Here is an 18,256-nt window from a genome sequence, read left to right as displayed (position 1 = left end):
GACTCAACCCAAATATATAGAGGATGTTATCTTGAAGCAATTTGTGAATATTGAACTTCAGGTTGGCCAGTATCTCCGACGCTGAAACAAAAGTAGGATCCCAATGGTAGTTACCCAACTCCGGTACTACGGGTAGCTTCATTTGCCAGCTGGTTGGCTAGGATATAGGTGAGTCTGACCAGATGAAAAAATAACGAGATTTCTATCCCTTATTAGAAGAATACATTTTGTCAAAGAAAACGACCTTCACTCAGGCTTAGAAAAGAAAACCCCCAACTTCCAATTTCTTAGAGTAATAGAAGTAGTTAACAACACGAGCAGTCAAGGAATGTGATACAAGCAGAAAAGGATAACAACCTCACACAACAATTGAATGGAATTTGTGGCTAATTATTGAAGAGGGATAAGGAAATACAAGGATATTTTCGAGAAGAAACTAGAAATGGGGAAGCGTAGACCTCCTAGGAACTGGTCTTTGAAAAATGTGATATAACTTGGGGGAGGAAGATGAGGACGATCAAGAACGTCGGGGATGATGATGTGGTAAGTCTAAGGAAGCTTGAAGGTGAGTCAAATCTGATCAATCTCCCCGCCATTAAAATCAAAAAGGGTGAAGGTGTATCATAAGATGGAAATGTGCAAAGGGGCTATAAGGGTCATTGTTCGAAAAAAGATACAAAGAGTTAGAGAAAAACTTACAGACAAAAGGCGAAAGTCAAAATCTAAAGAGAGAATCGTCATAGACTCTAAACGCACAAGTACTAGAAAGGAAGAAGAATGTGTGGGCAAAAACCCTAGAGTAGTGGAGCTTATAAACCCAGAGAGTTAAAGAATAGTTGTTTGATCCCAAAGACAAAAGGCAAGCTAGTTATCATAACTGTCCGATCGAAAGAGCTGAAATGACACCAAAAAGTCTAATTGCCAGACTACTCTTTGGGAATTAAAAAAAATCAAGCATAGGTGAACCACATGGCAACATTATAGGAAAGGGTATTAATGATAGATGTAACAATCAAATTATTTCCATGATACGCCATCACACATATTGTCACATAGTACCGTGCATTTATGACATTTGACACACACCTTTTTGAGATGGATAACCTCAACAATAAAACCTAGCAGAGTGTTGGAATGTGCAAAGGGGCTATAAGAGTCATTGTTTGAAAAAAGATACAAAGAGTTAGGAAGAAACTTACAGACAAAGGGTGAAAGTCAAAATCTAAGGAGAGAATCGTCAGAGACTTCGAACGTGCAAGTGCTAGAAAGGAAGAAGAATGCGTGGGCAAAAACCCTAGAGCAGTGGAACTTATAAACCCATAGAGTTAAAGCATAGTTGTCTGATCCCAAAGACAAAAGGCAAGCTAGCTATCACAACTGTCTGATTGAAAGAGTCAAAACTCCACCAAAAGTCTAACTGTTAGACGTCTATGTGGGAATTAAAAAAATCAAGCATAGGTGGACCACATGACAACACCATAGGAAAGGACATTGATGATGGATGTGACAAGCAAACCATTTCCATGATACGTCATCACATATATTGTCGCACATTATCGTGTCTTTATGGCATATGACACACCCCTTTTTGAGATGGATAACCTCAACAATAAAATTTAACGGAGTGATGACAATCGGGAGAAGGGAGTTGGTTGAAAAAATTAAATCTTGTAGGGGTCTAGTCAGTCGTTCCAGACCCTCCTTTAACTAGATTTGAAGGAGAGGGTTGTGATACAACGAATAAAGAGGGTCCCCAGACCGGAGTAGATGACGGTCAAAAGTCTAAGGTAGGACAATGATTGAGGAACCTGCCCGATGGAAATTTCATCATTTTGATCGACTAAGGTCGATCAGACACTCTCAGGGTCCAAGTTCCCAGCTCAATTGGATACTTATGAGGTTTCGGTCCCCATTTCATCCCAATCCCCTAAGGCCGATTGGACACTCTAAGAGGCTCATTTCTCCGCTTAGCCAAATATTAATGGAGCTCTACTCCCCATTTCATCCCAATCGACTAAGGTTGATCGGACAATATGAGGGCGCGTAACTCCCCACTTGACTGGATACTTACAGGGCTCTGCTCCTCATTTCATCCTGATCAACTAAGGCTAATAAAACATTCCTTGGAGCCCAGTGCCCTAGTGAACCAGTTACTTACGGGTCTCTACTCTCCATTATATCTCGATCGGCTAATGTCGATCACACATTCCTTTAGAGGGCTCGTTCCCCAGTCTGTTAGTTACTTACGGAGCTTTGCTTCCCATTACATCCAGATTTGCTAATATCGATATCTCTGGCATCCAAATTTACCAATTGCTTACATTAAGGCTCAACTCCCCTTGGGATACTATCATAATTCATTCACTCCTCATGATAAACTAGGCTTCTTGTTCATGACTCATCTTCTGACTAATGGCCCAATGAGTCTATTTCGTCATTAATAGAATACGTGGATTTATCAGAAAATCAGAAAATTATATCTTTACACAAATACACAATACTCCCTCATACCTATAATGAGATTATAGGATACAACACAAGTATGATGATTAAACATGTTATCAAAAAGTGATATAATACTTCATTAAATATAGAATAAAGATTACAGGAGACATTGTAAAAAGAATCCCTCCCAATCTCCGCTAGTGATATGTGAGTCCACTATTTCATATCGCCCTATTATTTTTTTTTTTTGAAGATCCTAATTTAATTATTGAAGTAGTTGCGTCAAAAAACCCTTGATCTGCTAAATAATAGTTTTATCTCCTTCTAGTGTTTGTTTGCGTTCTCCGATATTCCTATTGAAATTTTCTTCCAATCAAATACCCAACTAACTCACCGTTTTTAAACAGAATCCTATACGATTAAATCGTGATAATGACATCCTTTTAAATAAAAAGTAAGTGGATGTTTTTATGATATTTAGAAAGGATAGAGTGTGTTTATTTGTTTGTTTTTTTTTTTTTTTTTTTTTGCAACTTGGGATCAAATTTCGTCCTTTTAGTTGAGATAAAATTATTAAAATAATAATAATAATAAATGTTATATTTAATAATATTATTATTATTATTATTATTATTATTATATTTAAAAATAAATGATAAAAAATTATGCTGAATTAATTATTTCCGTTTGAGCATTTCTATGGTCTTTTTAGTCAATCGATCTCCTTTACCCTCCTCTCCAACATCCTGACTCCGAGCGCTTTAAATCATAACGGGTTGCGACGATAGGGCCTCTGTTTTCCCCAATCCCCTCGAAGGCGAAACCCTAATTCCATGGAGAAGATCTCCGAGCGAGATCGATCAAGTCGCAAATCCTCGCACGATCACGATAGCAACCGCGATCGAGACTCCGGGATCTCCCACCGCAATCGCGACAGGGATCGGGACCGCGACCACAAGCAACGCCATCGCGAACACCACCATCGAAGCAGCAAAAACTCAGACGAGAAGCGCCACAGCGACGATGACCGTCGTCATGGCTCTAGGGAGATTACACCTTCCGATGCTGATGAAGAACGCGATCGACGCCGCGAGCGCTCGTCGAGTCGGGCGCGCAACTCGGTGGACTGCGAATTAACTGAAGAGCCGCGTCACCATTACTCGAACAAAAGGAAGGAGCACCGGGACGAAGAGGCTGTTGAGAAGAATGGAAAGAGAACTAAGGTTTCGGAGGGTGAGAGGGACGGCAGAAAGGAAAGGCGTTGTTTTGAAGACCGAGCTGCTGATGGTCTGAACGGGGATCACAAGGAGGAGAAGCGCGACGATAAATCCTCAAGGAGTAGGAAGAGGGAACAGAAGTACAAGATCAGGGACGACGAAAGAGACAATGAGAGAGTGAAAGATGATATTTTGAGTGATGGGGATGATAAAAAGAAACCACGAAAGGAGGGGAGAAAATTTACCGATACTATGAAGGTTGAGAAGATGGAAGTGGATCATGGCGATGGATTAGGTCACCATAAAGAGGTCAAGGATGAGCACAAGTCTAAAGATAGATTGAAGGAAGGAAATCTGGAGAGTGCCTTGGAGGTAAGATTGTTTTCTGCTAATTCAATGAATAGAATGATTGATGGTCAAATGGACATTTTAGATCTGGGGAAAGACAGCTCCTTTATATTATGAACATTTAGAGTATTCATTAAGTGCTGTAATAGTATATATTATATTTTACATTTTATTCTTTTTGGTTTAGAATGTGCTATTTTGCATAGAGTGTCAACGAGTGGAGGCTTTGTTTGTGAGGTTCCATAATGCATTTGTTGACTAAAATGCATATTCATCTTTGATCAAACTCTCTGGCTTGCCCATATGGCTTAAAGTAAGGTACTTGAACAATTAATTGAAACTAAGATGATGGTAAAGAAACTTCAAATGCATGTGAATTAGTTGAGAAATGAAAATTAAAAACATTTTGAGAATTGGTTAATTGATGCTATATGCCAAATGCACTTCTGTTCCCCTAAGAGTTAACTTATCTTTCCTTCATATGATTATTCTTTATCATAGAATTCACCTGTAGTTAGGCAGTGCCTAGCAGGGATTGTTTCCTTTGAATATGCATGCACTTTGGCTTCAGTCTGTGAGGTCAGTGCCAACTTATATACTAAATCAAGTGAGCTAAAATATGCATGATTATGCTTTCACTTTGACATGGAGTGCACAGTACCTTACATGAAAAATGTAGTTATACTTAAAGAATCATTGTCATCGTGTATAATTATGCCACTAGGGACAGAACTGTATTGATTATCTCTCATGCTATGTTTCTGTTTGTAGGAAACATATACCACTTAGTAGTTAGGCTTTATTCTCTTGTTTAATTTTTGTCTATCAATCATCTCTACCTGGAAGAGATTATAAATAGTCAACTTTTATTCTTCTTCTGGTCACTGCTTTTAGTCTGATTCTTCTTTCATTTTTTTTTTAGTTTCATTGGTTGGAATGTTTTAGTATTAGTCGGATTGTGACTTTTAAAATCTATAGACTTAGATTATCCAGGGATTTTTGTTGAACTCTTTTTTGTGCAGGCTGCTGTTCACGGATCACCCTCTTTGGCTTCAACAATGGTTTCTACAAATTTTGGTGTACCTCATCATTCTGTGCCCACCAAGGTATCTTCATTTAATACCTCCAATGAAAATGAGGGAGTTAGTATTAGATCTGATGAGGTTCCTGGAAAATCCAGTACAGATGGCACAGCAACTTCAGTTACTGTCAAAAGGGGCAGCTTGTCTCTTGATGCTTTAGCAAAAGCTAAAAGAGCTCTACAGATGCAGAAGGAGTTGTCAGAGAAGCTCAAGAAGATTCCTGTGGTAATTATACTTAATATTTTTTTGATTTACGTATCATTGGTACTATTCATTCCTTATGAGAATCTAAGTAGTAATTGGTTTTCCTTTTTACAGTTAAACAAGTCTGTTAGCTCAAGCACTGATAATAAACAAGTATCATCTGTATCAAGTGCATCCCAACCTGATCACTTTGGTTCTTTGGCTTCTGCCTCAGCAAACCACATTCAGGCAACATCAAGTGCCCCTACGGTTGCAGTATCAGGAAATTTATCAGCTGTTGGAAGTGCTGGTGTCCTTCCGGGGTTGTCAAACATGCGCAACATCGAAGCAGTAAAGCGTGCACAGGAACTTGCTGCAAAAATGGGTTTCCATCAGGATCCCGAATTTGCCCCACTTATTAATATGTTCCCTGGACAGTTATCAGTTGACTTGGCGGTATCTCAGAAACCTTCCAAGGCTCCTGTATTGCGCTTAGATGCACAGGGTAGAGAAATTGATGAACATGGAAATGTTGTAAACATACCTAAGCTCACAAATCTTAGCACCCTTAAGGTGGTTTATTTTGTAATTTCTATTTTTCATTTTTTTTATCATCAACATGAATGTTCACTAATTTTGAAAATATTATTTTTTCTTTTTGTAGGTTAATATTAACAAGCAGAAAAAAGAGGCATTCCAAATAATAAAGCCGGACTTAGATGCCATTGCAGCAACAAATGCTCATTTTGATGACCAAATGGGAATAAATAAAACTAAGTTATTAAGGCCTAAAAGAATGACATTTCAGTTTGTTGAGGAGGGCAAATGGTCAAAGCAGGCAGAGATCGTGAAATTTAAGGTTTGCTACAAAACTTTGTTTTCTTCTTGTTTAGTGTCCATATCAAAAACCCCTATTTGCTCCCAGCTTGACTTTATGTTTGACTCTTTTTCGACAGAGTCAATTTGGAGAAGCACAAGCTAAAGAGTTAAGGATGAAGCAGACTCAACTGGAGAAAGCAAAGGCGGAGCCAGAGATTAATCCAAACTTAATAGCAGTAGGAGTGAGGATCAAGAAGGAAAAGTTGAAGGATGCAATACCTGAGTTCGAGTGGTGGTGAGATGCTATATAGGATTTTATTTATCATACCTTCACTATGCTATGATCCTTGAATACTATATGTTTCATGAATGATCCATTTGAAGGGAAGTCACATTGGTTGTACTTATGTCCATAGCAGGAAACAACATTTTACTATAAATAATTTGTTATAGCCCTTAAAATCACCCGTCTGATATCTCTTTGCAATCAGGGACAAACCGCTACTACCTGGAGGAACCTATGATGATGATGTGGGACAGAAGCTTAATATGGATAAAATTACGATTTATGTGGAGCACCCACGACCAATTGAACCTCCTGCAGAGTCAGCTCCTCCTCCACCACAGCCTCTCAAGCTAACAAAGAAAGAGCAAAAGAAACTTAGGACCCAGAGGCGTCTAGCAAAGGAGAGAGATAGGCAAGAGATGGTTAGACAAGGCCTCTTAGAGCCCCCTAAGCCAAAGGTTAAGATGAGTAACCTGATGAAAGTTCTTGGTTCTGAAGCAACTCAAGACCCAACAAAACTTGAAATGGAAATTCGTAGTGCTGCTGCTGAGCGTGAACAAGCTCATGTTGATAGAAACATTGCTCGCAAACTCACCCCTGCTGAACGGCGTGAAAAGAAAGAGAAGAAGCTTTTTGAGGATCCAAGTTCACTTGAGACTTTTGTTTCTGTTTACAAGATGAAAGACCTCTCGCATCCACAAACACGTTTCAAAGTCGATGTGAATGCGCAGGAGAATAGGTTGACAGGTTGTGCTGTGATATCAGATGGAATTAGTGTTGTGGTTGTGGAAGGAGGCAAAAAACCAATAAAAAGGTACGGGAAGCTGATGCTGAGACGCATCAACTGGGCTGCTGCAGTGGGCAACGGGGAAGAGGGTTCTGAAGATGCAGGTGCTCCTTCCAACAGTTGTGCTTTGGTTTGGCAGGGTACTGCTGCTAAACCCAGCTTCAACAGGTTTCTTGTCCATCAATGCAGAAGTGAAGCTGCTGCTAGGAAGATATTTCTCGATGCTGGAGTTCCACATTACTGGGATCTGGCCTTCAATTTTTCTGAGGAACTACTGTAAGCAACATTACGTGGCAAAATATTTGATCACTTGTCAAATTATCCAGTATCATGTTATCTGTGTAACTGTCTGTATGAAATTGCAGAACACTAGCCATCTCCCAGACTATTTTTACGCTCGTCTTTTTGTATGTCTCTTTGTTCCTCCCATGGATGTACACTAGCCATCTCTCAGGCTTATTTTGTACGCAAAAGTTGGTTTTTGATAAATGTACGATGCCTCGATATTTTACTCTTGCATTATCCAGTATCATGTTTAGTGATATAGCTGTTCACTTTCTTGTGATGCAGTTTACATCCTCAACTCTTATCAATGCATTAACTCGACTGAGCTCTATCTAGTTCATGCAACTTTTGTTTCCTTTTCAAAAGAAAAAAGTATTTTCAAAATCCAGATCAATTTATATCAAATTATAACTTTTATTTAGATTTTATTCTTATAGTTGTCTATTTTAAAGGAAAAATATTTTTTTTGTTTTGTTTGAAAATAAAAACACTAGTCGTTTGAATGGATGTCCGTGAACACTTCCTCTCTTTAAATTTATTTATTTAACTACTGAGCTTTTTTTTGAACTTATTTATTGAATTTTTTTTATTAAGTTGGAGTCAAATTTGAGACTAATAATGTTGGGTTGTACTTATAAATTAAATAAAATATTTATTCATAAAATTTATATTATTTTCTATTTTTAATGCATTATGAATAATTTAAAATTATAAAAGTTTATAACTTAATAGTTTTATATATTTAATTAAAAATAAATTTAAAAATAAATTTTATAAAGTTAATAAATAAATTTATTTATAAATATTAACAAACTAAATTTATTAGTGTTTATATTTATTTATTTTTATGCAACGAAATTTCTTAATGAAACTTGTCATCCTAGTAATTTAAAAAAAAAAATATGGAAAAAACCTAACAAAAGAACAAGGGTAGGGTCCGAAGAAGCATAGTTTAGGAAATACAAAATATTAAATAAAATATAATTAATAATTTGGTAAAAGATGATTCGTACATTTCGGTGCCCTTGTTAATATGTTCTTAGGCTAATATCGAAATTTCATATGATAGCACTCTATTTCTTAATCATCCGAGAGGATAAAATATAATTAAAATACAAAAGGAAGTAATATTGATGGCTAGTTTGGCAGTTGGTGGAAGGGGTGCAAATGAGCCGAGCGGTTCGTGAACATCTCGGTCAAAGCTCAACTCGAGTTTGAATTTGACCGAGCTCGAGCCGAGCTCGATCCAACTTGTTTAACATTCGAGCCGAGCTCGAGCTCATTTAATACTGGCTTGAGGGTTCGTCGAGCCTGATTAATTTAATATTTTAATAATTAAAATTATTATTACTTTTAAAATGAAGAGTAAGTTAAGGAGGAATTTATGGTTAGAACGTATCATTTGATGTATTTGAGATCTATGATTTAAATCCCTATTTGAACATATTTTTAATTTATTTTTTCAAGTCAAGCTCAAGCTTGATCAAACTTTTTGATCAAGCTCGAGCTCAAGTCAAGCCTATATAATTTCTCGAGCTCAAGCTGACATGAGCTCGAGCTCGATTCGGCTCGATTACAGTCTATTTGGTGACACTAGCTCGACCGACGCATGACCATCATCGCCTTTAAATATAGATATATATATATATATATAAAATTTCGGCTTGTTGGAAACAGCTAGGAAGTGACTTCCGCCAGCTCAAACCCTAAAAGATTCGAGCCAATAGAACGCAAATCCGGGGTCGATCACTCCCTTTACTAGAACAGTAGTACTGGGTTGGATTCAAAGCTACCCCTCACTTTATCACATTGCTGAGATCCCGTCTTCTCTTCTATTCTGCCATCGATTTGAGATTTGGAGGTATCCTTCTTACTTCTGTACCCTCCTTACGTTCTTTGTAAAAAAAAAAAAAACGTTTTTTTAATCGAAACTTGTTTTGTTGTTGACTTTTGGTTCCTGGTATCGCTTCCCTATCTTTGTTTATTCCTCCGTTAGGTAATATTTTCACTTGCGTTTCAGGACTTGTCCATGCAAATTTAGTTTGATCTATAAAATTATTGTTTTTAGTCCTCTGGTATATTTTTGTAACTTAATCTTTGCTTAGGTTTCGTGGAACTAGATTTGCAAATGATTTCTCATCCAGGGCTAAATTGTTGGGCGATTCATACAACGGACCTCCCCTTTAATAATGTTTTTGAGAAGTGCACTGATAGAAGAATTTAGTACAAATTCTGTTGTATTACAACTCCTTGAGATATATATATATATATATAGATATATAGTTAGGTACATTAAGTTGATTATCTTGTCTGAATAATTTTATTTCCTTTTCTGAATGAGTTTGTTAGGCAAGTTGTTTTATTAGTCATGAATCTAATGAATATTCTAACTATGACTAATCAGATGATATTATTAGTAATATAGCATTCTATGGGGTCCGATGTTGATGGGTAAAATCCATGTAGATGACCACGCATAGTTGGGATTAACAGGGCTTGTGATGATGATGGCTAGTATGATGATAGTCAACAATTTATCTCACCCTTTTGTATGCCATGTTCTCCACTTTTGCTGATTATATGGTGGACGATTTTTTCCCTGTTTCCATGACTACCCTTTTTGCTAACTTTCTTTTCTAGTTTCAAGAGTGGTATTTTTTTTCTTTTTTTTTTTTGCAGGAAAGTTACAATTCATACTTCAAGCAGAGTGCATCCTTAATTGGGATTATGATTTGTACATGCTTAGTTAAGTAATTTGTGGTGCAAGAATGGTGGAAACTTGTGTTGGTCCAAGTGAACTTCATTTGAAGAAGGAGCTTACTGCTCTTCAAAAGGCTCATTTTTTACGTGACCCTGAAACATGTTCTTCTTGGAGGTCTCCAGTGAGTTCCAATTCTGTGATTGCTACCTCCAATCTAAACTCCAAAACTCGAATAATAGGTGATTTATCTGGAAAAACCAGTGATGGTGTATCACTTGAAATGCTTAACAAAGGTGAAGCAAAGAGCAATAAGATATATCTTTATAATTGGAAGCACCAATCTACTAGATCCATTGATGATGGAGTGAAATTAATTGAAGAAGACAAACAACTATCAGTTATGGAAACTTCTGAAGACAACTTAACTAATTATCATGTTCTGGATCCTAATACTAATGCATATCCAGAATGTCCTGCGAGTACAAATAAAGTCACCGGTACAAATTTAGATAGTTTATGTAGGAGAACTGATAGAACCTCAAGACAAAGTTCCAAAGCAAGAAAAGGTGTGGATAATCATGCAGCAATCTCAAAGTTACTTGATATCAGATCCACCTCTTTGGCATTTGTTAACTCAGCTGAGCAATCTGATGATACTGAAAACTGTAATTCTGAAGATTTACCACAGTTGAAGCATGCACTGTCCCGATGGACACTTCACTGTTCTCGCTCAGCTTCACCATTATTTAGTGATTCTGGATTTGGCAATTTGTCATACTCCTCAAAAATCTCCAGAATGATGAGAAGGCAAGAATCGTCATCATGTACTCCTGCATCAACAAACTCTTACAACAAATTTGGGACTCAGAACCCCAGTGTTGTTGATTCATGTGACAGTACAGCAGCTTCTTGTGATGGGGTTGAGTCGGACCATCCAAATTTACCTAATGATCAAGGATGTGGAATGAATTACTGCTGGTCAAAGAGAACTAAATATAGAGGAATTGGAGGCCTTAATTCTCCTTCGCTGTCAGACACTCTAAAAAGGAAAGGCAGTAAAATTCTTTGTGGAAGGAAGAGATCCTCTGGTTATTCCAAGCCAAAGCGTACGTCTAAATGTTCTCAAGGTTTGCCTTTATTGACTAATAGTTGTGATGGCGGTACTTCCTCAGATACAACCAGTGATGAGTTATCAACTAACCTTGGAGAGCTTGATTTAGAGGCAGTAAGCCGATTGGATGGAACAAGATGGTCTACCTGTAAAAGCCAAGATGCATTGGAAAGCACCAGACTTGGAGAATCTGACTTGGAGATCAAGGACAAGAGTGGTCTAAGCCATAAATACCAGCCAAGATCTTTCAATGAAATTATAGGTCAAAACATTGTTGTTCACTCTCTTAACAATGCCATTTTATTGGGGAGAATATCTCCTGCCTATCTGTTTCATGGTCCTCGTGGAACAGGAAAGACTTCTGTTGCAAGAATATTTTCAGCAGCCTTGAATTGTCTGTCTAACGAGGACAAGAAACCATGTTGGTTATGTTCTGAGTGCACTGCTTTTTCCAGCAAAAGCAGAATGACTATGCATGAAGTGAATTCTACAAGTAAGAAAAAGTTGGATAAACTTAGATATTTGTTGGAAAATATCTCATTGTCTAAATCAACTTCCCATTATAAGATCTTTCTCTTTGATGATTACCACATGATGTTTCAAAAGATTTGGTCATCATTTATGAAGTATCTTGAAGAACCTTTGCCTCGCGTTGTCTTCATATTTTGCACAACCAACATGATGAACATGCCCCACTCAATTATATCACGTTGTCAAAAATACCTTTTCTCTAAGGTTAAAGATGAAGACATTACTTGCAGATTAAGAAACATCTGTGAACAAGAGCATCTTGATGCTGAACCAGGCTATGAATTTAATCGCTTTGAATTCAGGTGGTTCACCAAGAGATGCAGAATCAATGCTAGATCAACTGAGCTTGCTGGGAAAAACAATAACAACTACTCTTGTAAATGATCTTGTGAGTTTGATTCTAGTTTGTCTATATTATGTAGAAACAAAGTGATCTCATTATGTACTTGTTTGACAGTTAAATATTTGACTTGCTGTTTTGCAATTGACGTGTTATAGCTATGCTGTAATGAACTTAGTAGATGGATGATGACAAAACATATTTAGATAAAATTAACAGCAATCTAGATGCAGCCTTATTATCTTCTCCATCCTGAAAACTTTGAATTTGATGAGTTGGAATGTGAATTAAGTTCTTCAATGCTCTAAATCTACATTATTGGTAAATCTTGTCTTCTATTTCATGACAATATGAGTTTATTCTATTCTTATCTTATTTGTTTTGTTCTTTAGTGGGATTATTTGACATTCCATGTAAATTTCAAATGGCACACTAACACATGCAAATTCAGAACTTTGTTGTCTTTTTGTTAAATAAAAAACTTTCAATAGTGTGTAATGAGACTAACATTTTCTACAGAGATATAAATAAACCTTAAGTTGTATATGAGCATCTAAAATAATCGTTGTGAAATGATCAAAACTTCCATAGTAATCATAGTCAGGGCTCTGCAATTTTCAGTAATCTGATTATTTATTGATCACAACTTTTCATGAAAGAGATTTTGTAAGTTCTTACATTTCCTAGTCAAAGAAGCCAGTCGAAATTCTCATGAATCAAATATTTTTTGCTTAAGTTATTCTTGTAGCACTCTTTTTCTCCATTTTTTAAGAACTAAATTGCTATCATGTTTTGATATCAGTACAAAACCAGATAGGCCAAGCAACATTTACCTGTGTAAAGACAAGTTTCTATATCCACTAGCTCTTTCTCATTTGGAAACTTCCAGGTTGGAGTTGTTTCTGATGATAAGTTACTTGATCTCCTGGAGATAGCTATGTCATCAGACAATGCTGAAACTGTTAAAAGGTCCAGGGAGCTGCTGGATTCTGGTGTTGATCCGACTGCCTTGATGGCTCAGCTAGCTGGTCTTATAATGGACATAATTGCTGGTACATACAAATTAAACAACTTGCAGATTCATGACACAAAGCTTGGGAAGTACAGTTGTGAGTATATGTATCCATCTTTCCATTGTTCTGCTCAGGTTGATGTTTCTTACACAATTTTCATTTTTTTTTTGTTGAATTGTAATTGTTTGTATAAAAAAGTATGGTTTAAATATTATCCTTTTACATGTACTGTAAACAGTGGCTTGTAAAAGGCTTTAATTTTGATATTTGTTAACTATTTTGTGGAGAATCCATAATGGAAAGTTCCAATGGATTATTAAACTCATGTTCGAGACAATTTCTTGCCTACTATGACACCAAAATAAGAGATATAAAAATGTTATAATTGAAGGGGAGTACTTTGAACTTGACATATAAAGAACTAATAATATAGCATACCACATGAAACTAATCTATTTGAACACTCACATGTAACTATGAATTCTAACAAAAGTGATTAAATGAAAGTAGTCCAATAATATTGAATTATCTGACACCCTGACATACTAACCTTCATTAACTATAATCTATTATGCAAATCAAAGAATTTTCTTTAAAAACTCAATGTTCAAGAAAAAATGTTGTTTACTGTCATGGTTTATTTTGTATCACCTTTCTATATGATGCAACGATAGAATTGGCGGACAAATGCAGTCATCAAATTTAGAGAGCTTTGTGGCTTTGTCATGTGCTTCATCATTGGGCCAACAGTTTTGTTTATCAGATTTTTAATTGGAGACTGCTCCAACTTATTTGGAGTTTGAGTTTCTGGATTATTGTGATCATGCTAATTGGATATTTATTTAAGCGCAAGACAAATTATTATTTTCTGATTCTTAATACATTTTCCCTATTTATATCTAAGAAATCCAGGAGGTAAATTTGATTCGGAATCAAATAGAAGATGTGTTTGGATGATTGGAAATTTTTGTTGATGAAGTTCTTTATTTTTGTTGAAAAAAGAGGGGACTGAGGACCTGGCCTCATGAATTAACATCACAATCAATTTCAGTTATCCATGTTTATTTTGTCTCACTTTTTCATGAATGGCATTGGGATCTGATGCTAATGTTTTGCTCTTTACATGTGAATCTGTAGTAACTGAAGCTGAGTTAGACAGATTAAAACAGGCTTTGAAAATTCTTTCTGCTGCCGAAAAGCAACTCCAGCATTCTAATGAGCGCTCAACATGGTTCACAGCAGCTCTGCTTCGTCTTGGTGACAGACAGAGTTTAGAAAGAATTCAATTTAGCAACAATAACAATCAGAGCATTAGAAGTTCTGATGGTATGATATCTGACATGGTTTATAGCTCCAGATTCTGCAAGGACAGGTAAGTTTTTATTCATCCTGAAGGAGTCAATAATTTTTTTATTAGGTTCTCAAAGCTTTAGCAAATATGGAATGGCAATGATAAGTGATTCTCTCTCTGCAGTAACAGGAGATCTCTTGACGGTGCCATGATTGACACTCGTCTTGCAAATGAAGCAACAAGTGTGAAATTATATGGATATGGAAGCTTAGATGAGCTAGATGTGACGTGGAGAAGATGCATTGATCAATGCCATTCAAAAACATTGAAGAAATTGCTAAATGGACATGGAAAACTAGTATCAATTACTGATAATGAAGGTTAGCTATTTTCGTCCTGTACAAAGATTGACTAGTAAATTAACTGACCTGGTTAAAACTCAGTTTCATTTTTGTTATATCATTTTGTCACAGACATTCCCTTTTGCACTGCAATACTGTATATTGCAGTATTGTATTTTGCAGTTATGTTGTTGATATCCACTACATGTCTGTGGTCCATAAACAGGTTTTCGGATGGTTAGTACTATTAGCATGTGTCAGTATTACATGTAGAGAATGGGTATTACTTATGTATATTCATTTCCCCCTAAGCAACAACTGACAAATACATCTCGTATGAACTAATAATACTTTGTCATGTCCTTACTTTGGTGAAGCATTTCTTGTCGTAAGTTTATAACAATATCTACATTGTTTCAAGCTCTAGTATCTTATTTTATAGGTGAGGATTTGGCCTTTTTTTGCCCATTTCAGGGCCATTTTTTTTTTTGAAAAATCTTGAACTCAAAATTCTTAAATTTAATTTAGTTGAGTTCAAATTGAGTTTCATATATTTAATTTTTAGAAATTTAAATATACTATTTTACATCCTAAAATTTTAAAATTTTTGAGCCTCTCTATCTTTTGTTTACCTAATAATTATAGTTTCTGGAAGAAACAAAACCAAATTAAATAATTAAATTTTAAATTATTTCACTGGATTTATTAAAGAGGTTTTTAATTTAGGTTTTTATCAAAAAATAATAAAAAAATATTTAATGCTTTATTAAATGCTCATAGATAAATTTTAAATACTATTACATAAATTAATAAAAATATCAATCATTTCAAACAAAATTACATCATTAACAATGAAATCTTCCAAGGCTTAGTATTTCAAATCTGAAAATGTTCTAATTTTGCTGGATTTGAAAGGAATACATTCTAAGTTTATAGAGAACTAGAGAGAAGGTCTTATTTGTTTCAGCATTTTCACTGCAAAAAGTGAATAAATTTTAAGTATAAATTATTACGAAATGAAAGAAATATAACTAAAGCTAAAAATTAATTTTAAAGATTACAAATATTAATGTTTGTGTGGAAGTAAAATTGGCCTATGGAATCATCCACGGACTCTTCCATGACATTCTGTTGGGTAATCAAAGGGAAGGGGCATCTGCTCTTCCCGCCAGAACAGAATCCCTCCCAAGTAATAATGTATCATGAAGTGTTCAAAATGGTACAGCACAGCGACACTCCAATCTCTTTGATTTGCATATTTCTAGCAGATACCCATTTATTTCAGACCCCTTTGGATTTCCTATTTTCTTCTTTAATTGTTCTTTATGACGGTTCTTAAGCTCAGCATCTACAACTTTAGAGTGGATTGCTTGATATAATGTTCTAGTAGATTTGATAGGTCACTTATATTTATTTTGAATAAATTGTATTTGAAGAAGAATAGGTAGGGGATCAAACCTAATAGCATTAGAGGATTCATATAGCCAACCCCACTGAGTGGGGTAAAGGTTTGGTTATTATTGTATTTGAACCGAGTACATGTTAACATAATTGTAGCAATTGTGCACTTATCCCAATTTTTTTCTTAACCACTTTCGGTTGTTTGGCAGAAACTATTACTAGTTGCTATCATTCTGAATCAAAGTTAGCCTCTTAACAGTTTTTCTTTTCAAAAATTGCCCCATTTTCAGGAATCTTGGTTGTTCTAGTTTCATTTGAGGATGATAAGATAAATACCAGAGCTGAGAGGTTTTTGAGCAGCATCACAAACTCATTTGAGATGGTCTTGAAACAAAATGTGGAGGTCAGGTTGGATCTTCTAACAAAAAACAATGTTGAAGAAATAAAAACTTTTTCAGAATCTCCTGCAGGCAATTCGTTGCAAAAGGATCTTAGCAATAAAGTAGAATTAAATACTACAAGTGACCTTTCCAACAAAGATAGGCATAAATCTTGTCTTCCAGTGAATAGTATCCGTTACCCCGACATGCTGCAAGCAGCAGAAAAATCTGAGACACATGAAGTAATAACAGACGGCAGAATACCAAAGATTCCCATGCCTATTAAAGAAGGAAAAGAGGAGTCGGCACAACAGTGTCAGAGAGCAACTGCGGATGAGCAAAGGTTAGAGAGTGCTTGGCTTCAAGCAGCAGAGAAGTATACACCTGAATTTATAGGTCACTCGAAGCCTGAGAAGAACCAGGTTCTCCCCCAAAATGGTGTGATTTGTCAGAATAACATCCAGTCCCTTATCGCACTGGATGCAGCTTCAAAAAGTAGGATAGATGAACTAAATCATGAAATCAATTGTTTAAAAGTCTGTGATGTTGGGAGCAGCCACAAGGAACAAACTGGATCTACAAATCGGTGTGCCTTTTCACCAAGTGTATTGCACAGAGAAAACCAGTAAGTTAATCTCTCGTGCAGTCCGAGGAAGCCGTTGCAATCTTTTAGGTCACTTATCTGCTGTTCCTCGCTTCCCAAACACAGTTTGAGTTATTTACTATCGATTATAACCACCTGATCTAAAACTTTGATTCTACACCTTTCTCTATTATGGCCCAAAACTTTTGTCTGACTGTGGAATAACTTTGTATCATGATCAACTGTATTCCTTATTTTCGCACTCTGCTATAGTTACATTATTTAGCAGATTAAGGCTTCAATTTCCCTTGGCTACAGCTCTGAAATTATTTGATTGTGTTTCAGGGATCATGAATCAGGACCCGGATGCAACCGACTCCTCTGTTGGAGAACTCAAAAAAGCAACAGGCAAAAGGTAGTAATTAGAACTAGCAGCTACAACTCTTTCAAACTTGACTGATTTTAAATCCAAACTTCAAGCTTGGCCAACTTCTTGTGCTTTTGAGTCAAAACAAGGAGTTCAAGTTAGATTGAAAAAGGCTGGACATCTTTCATTGCTAGGACAGTGCGCGAAGCTGAATTCTGCAGAACACAAATCCCGAAAATAAGGTCTTTAAAACAAATCCAGGAGATCTGTTTCTTGCTGTTTCACGAGTTTGAGGTTTTGGATGCGATTGTTTCAAGTATTTGATAATTTACTCTCCCTGTACAATTGTAGATGAGTTGAGCATTAATCTGTCAAAAACTTCAGGATTATCACCAAGCATAACCTTGTGTCCAACTGTTTCATCACCATCAAACTATTCTCTACAATTTTATCATTGGCAAAACAGCCCTTGGAGTTCTTTTATTCTCAGAATGCTCTTTGCGATTTTCAATTTAGCATCCTTTAGGTATGCTTCTTGCATTTTTATGTATTGCAAACAAGGCTAAATTTTACTCCTATTTGATATAAAATTGGGTTCTATACAATACACAGTTCTATGTCAAACTAGTTGATGTTGGTACACTACATAGTTACATAAATTACATACTACCTTTTTTGCATTTTCTTATTTATTTATTTATTTTAATTTGCATTGTCCCATAATTTAAATCTAGATTTGATCTTC

The 18,256-nt window shown here is 36.0% G+C and overlaps 1 protein-coding gene and 1 pseudogene across 3 annotated transcripts; both read left to right on the top strand.

Annotated features, from left to right (window-relative positions):
- Positions 1-3,179: 3,179 nt before the first annotated feature.
- On the top strand, positions 3,180-7,686 carry LOC122023652 (protein RDM16-like). 3 transcript variants are annotated; one of them, XM_042581888.1, is made up of 7 exons: positions 3,201-4,034; positions 5,033-5,116; positions 5,191-5,317; positions 5,411-5,848; positions 5,940-6,134; positions 6,232-6,389; positions 6,586-7,686. In XM_042581888.1, exons 3-7 carry the CDS (start codon positions 5,276-5,278, stop codon positions 7,445-7,447), a joined length of 1,695 nt encoding a protein of 564 aa, XP_042437822.1. In that variant the 5' UTR covers positions 3,201-4,034; positions 5,033-5,116; positions 5,191-5,275; the 3' UTR covers positions 7,448-7,686. The 3 variants fall into 3 exon arrangements, with proteins under 3 accessions (XP_042437821.1, XP_042437822.1, XP_042437823.1); XM_042581887.1 differs by having other exon boundaries at positions 3,180-4,034; positions 5,033-5,317; XM_042581889.1 differs by lacking the exon at positions 3,201-4,034 and having other exon boundaries at positions 5,039-5,116; positions 5,196-5,317.
- Positions 7,687-9,127: 1,441 nt separating this feature from the next.
- On the top strand, positions 9,128-17,994 carry LOC122023615 (annotated as a pseudogene).
- Positions 17,995-18,256: the final 262 nt, after the last annotated feature.

Source organism: Zingiber officinale, chromosome 9B, assembly GCF_018446385.1.
Source record: "Zingiber officinale cultivar Zhangliang chromosome 9B, Zo_v1.1, whole genome shotgun sequence".
In the NCBI taxonomy this organism is placed as follows: domain Eukaryota; kingdom Viridiplantae; phylum Streptophyta; class Magnoliopsida; order Zingiberales; family Zingiberaceae; genus Zingiber; species Zingiber officinale.
This window is presented reverse-complemented; position numbering and strand designations above follow the sequence as displayed.